Here is a 4,150-nt window from a genome sequence, read left to right on the forward strand (position 1 = left end):
CTAGAAGAATTATATAGTCTTGATTTCTATATTATATCTAGAGATACGTAGGAACAAAAAAATAAAAATACATTTTTTGGTCATTTTTATTCATACAAGGGTAATATTAATATTTTGAATGAATATTTACATGATTGATCTATATACCGTTTTTTATAATGGATAATGTCAACTCAAACTCAAATTTTCTCCATTAGCAGCAGATTAAGCATTGCTCTTTAAGTTAATTTTTCATATTTTTCCTCTAAAAAGGAATAATAAGTTAATAACGATTCCATTATATTTATTTGTTTATTCTCATAGAGCTCACTAATGGATTAGCAAAACTAAACAATCAAACAATTTAATTTAATGTATAATTTAATTTAATAATTTAATTACATTTAGTGTCTTATTTTTTAATCAAGATATTTTTCTAAATTAATTGGTTATCCAATAGGTTATTGATAATTGTTGTCCAAAAAATAATTACAATTGAGTTCTTTAAAATATTCTAAATCGATAAATAGTTTGAATAAACTAATAGATTTTAGGTAAAGTTAGTAAATAGTTTTTTTAACTAATAAAATATTATAAAAAAATTTAAAATTGTATGAATAACAAGTTACGTATAGAAAATTTTATATTTTAAATAAAAAAGTATGGAACTTCTATTTACATTGTATTTCAGAGCATCACAATCCATATATTCTTATTAAAATAAAAATATTTTTCACTCATTTGTAAATATGAGATTCTTATTTATAAAAAATATTTATTGTACACGAATAACTTTATATTCATTCTTATAAATAAAAAATAGATCCTAGAGTATAATAAAAGAGGAAAAAATTATATATCATTATGTGATTGATATCAGCATAAAATATTATTTATCATTATGCACAAAACTAAATAGTATCCTTAATTTACATGAATTTCTAATAAATATAATAATGAAATTGAAGACAATGAATTGTGAGATTTGAAGAATGAATGTAGACAGTTTGAGAATGAACCTAGAAGTGTCAGTGCTGACGACATACGTTGTAGTGAGAGTCCTATAAAAAGGTAAATTCGGTTGAATGAATGTATACACTTTCACAATCCACATTCTCTGATATCACTTCATTTTCATACACTCAAACAAAGAAGAAGAAGAAGATCAATGGCAACTATGTAAGTCATCTTCTCACTTTATTTCCTTCAATCGCTTTTTATTACTGTAACATTATCGTACTCTCTTTTGTAATTGAGAATATTATATGATTATTATTATCATTATTAACAGTGGCGTGCGAGAAATTACTCCTCCTTCTTTAACTTCCATCTCCCAACAACCTCCTCTTTTTGACGGATCCACCAGATTGTACACCAGTTATATTTGTCCCTTTGCGCAACGTGTATGGATCACCAGGAACTACAAGGTTCTTTTTTTCTCTCTCTCTTTTTTCTACCATCATCTATCTATTTCACATAGAGAATGAGTTTCCGGTCATCGGTTCAAATCGTGGAAATAGTCTTTTCATTTGCAGGATAAGGCTGCATGCCCCACTAAGTAAGAGCCTCATATACCTCTTTATTTTTATTTTCAACTGTTATTATTAGCCTAAAAGGGCAATCTATTGTATAGTAGAGTTTAGACTTCTTTTGAATTATATCAATTATGTTTTGTTGATATTTTGACATAGGTGGTAATATATTGTGATAGGTGTAGAAACTACGTGTTTTGTTGTTATGATCACAAGCAATAATTATTACATTCTGCAAATATATATTCTGTATGAGACTCTTAACTAATGGGGCTATGCAACTTTACCTAGTTGAGGGATGGAGAACGTGCCGCAACTAAGCCGGATAAAACCCGACCATACTCGGCTCTAATCATAATCAGGCCAAACCAATAAGCTGGTAGGGTCGGATCTTGCTCACCCTTACAGCTGCAGTTGTGCTGAGGCGTGTCCAGTTCTTATGAAATTCTGCATGTATATAAAATATCTTCAACTTCACAATGTTTTTTACCCATATTTGTCTTATCATACTTATGTCCCATGTAGTAGTAAGTATTTGGGCTTCTTATCTTAGCTCACTCATTGAAGAGTCAATAATCATGCCCAAATTGAAAATTGTATCAAAGAAGTTTTGATCTCTCATTTTCTTATTTTCTTCTTTCCTTGACTGGTTAACTTATATTTACAGGGGCTACAAGATACGATCAAATTGGTCGCTATCGACCTACAAGATAGGCCTGCTTGGTATAAGGAGAAGGTCTACCCTGAAAATAAGGTGTGTTATTTGGTTTTACAGGAGCATAAGTTGATTGCCAGTTTGCTATGATGTCTTCGTTTAGCTAATTCGATTCACTCAATTTGATCTCGGGTTTTGATTTTCGTTTCCGAATATGTACATAGGTGCCATCCCTGGAGCACAATGGCAAGGTATTGGGAGAAAGTCTTGATTTGGTCAAATATGTAGATGCCAACTTTGAAGGGCCATCTTTGATTCCCAGTGTAAGAACTACACTCTCTCATTTTGCCAATCATGATTACTTATATCTTTCTATTGATTAGTTGAGTAATGGATTAATGATGTTAAGAAATTTTTGTAGGATCCTGCCAAGAAAGAGTTCGGTGAGAAGGTTATATCCTATGTTGATACATTCACCAAAGAACTTTTCACTTCACTGAAAGGAGATGCTGTACAGCTAACCAGTAAGTAACATCTTAAAGTTTATGAATATGCAAATGTGTTTTTCAAATATAAACATGCCTTTAAATTGGTGATTTGAATCAGGTTCTGCTTTTGATTACTTGGAAGATGCTCTTGGTAAATTTGATGACGGACCATTCGTCCTTGGTCAGATTAGTTGGGTAAGTTGAAACGTAGTTACATGGTACGCAGTACCCGATTCGTCACTCTTTACATTATTATTATTACAATACTTTTTTTATTATAAAGAACCTTGTACATGTGGTAAATAAGAGAATCAGTTGGAATCAATTGAATATTCTTGAATGTTATACTTTTTGTCTAAACACCACTGAAGAAATTGGATTTGATACTGGTGATCATCAAGATGCATCTGATGAAAGGAAGTATCAAAGAAATCATAACTTAATGCAAAATTTGCATCTGATAATATCAACGACTAGCTTTTCATCCATCTAAATTGTAAATTCTTGTGACAATCAGGTGGATGTTGCTTACATTCCATTTGTTGAAAGATTCCAAGTTGTCTTTTCTGATATTTTCAAGCATGACATAACGGAAGGAAGGCCCAAACTTGCAGCATGGATTGAGGTATGTGTAAAAGATTTCCCTGGTTTATGGAAATTGCAATAGTTTTATTCATTCATGAGAGGAATTGATCATGATCATCAACCTCAACTTGAAGCAAAAAAATTTATTAGTGGAAACAGAATGTTCCACTTGAACTTGATCCTAAACCCCTTACATTTACAAAAGAGCCTGGCTACTAAGTGCTGTTTTTTTGTACTACTAAGGGCATCCCTTACCTTTTGGTTAAGTAACTAATCTCTTTCGGTGAATGTGACTGCTCCTCCCAACAAGTGTCGCTCCTAGGAATCGAACCCTTGAGCTTTTGGTTTTTTTGGGATCTAGCAGGGTCTTACATTACTAGATCAACGCCTTTGTGGTCTACTATGTGCTTTGGACTTTCTAAAGAGATATCCAGTTCTGAGAAAAAAATATTTCTTTTGCAGGAGTTGAACAAGATTGATGCTTATGTACACACAAAAGTTGATCCTCAGGAAACAGTTGAAACATTCAAGAAACGTTTTCTGGTACAGTATATATTATCCACACTTGAATCTCTCACTATAGAATTCGTAGAATTTTATTGGTTTTCTGAGAGTTCCCTTTGCTACTTTCTTAAACATTTTTTTTCTTTTTGCCACTCTACAGGCTCAACAGTGAACATTGAATTGCAGCAGGCGTCTTCGAAGATGTAGACTGTGGCCAATAAATCATGATTTGTAATAAAAGTTAAATAATGTTTATTTACCAAATTCTGTGTTTGATGTAATAAGAATGGTTTTTGTGCCAGTTTGTGACTAAGCAAGGCATCATCTTTATTAGTTTTTAAACTAAGTTTTTATATTATATGTTAAACTTTGATATCTGAAGTGGCATGTCGACAAGGGTGTTTATT

The 4,150-nt window shown here is 31.6% G+C and overlaps 1 protein-coding gene across 1 annotated transcript; it reads left to right on the forward strand.

The window, feature by feature from the left end:
• Positions 1,056-4,150, forward strand: LOC109336433 (glutathione S-transferase L3-like). Its single transcript, XM_019573027.1, has 9 exons — positions 1,056-1,158; positions 1,271-1,406; positions 2,179-2,265; positions 2,391-2,489; positions 2,588-2,690; positions 2,773-2,849; positions 3,172-3,279; positions 3,702-3,782; positions 3,904-4,150. Exons 1-9 carry the CDS (start codon positions 1,148-1,150, stop codon positions 3,913-3,915), a joined length of 714 nt encoding a protein of 237 aa, XP_019428572.1. The 5' UTR covers positions 1,056-1,147; the 3' UTR covers positions 3,916-4,150.

Source organism: Lupinus angustifolius, chromosome LG20 (genome assembly GCF_001865875.1).
Source record: "Lupinus angustifolius cultivar Tanjil chromosome LG20, LupAngTanjil_v1.0, whole genome shotgun sequence".
Classification (NCBI taxonomy): domain Eukaryota; kingdom Viridiplantae; phylum Streptophyta; class Magnoliopsida; order Fabales; family Fabaceae; genus Lupinus; species Lupinus angustifolius.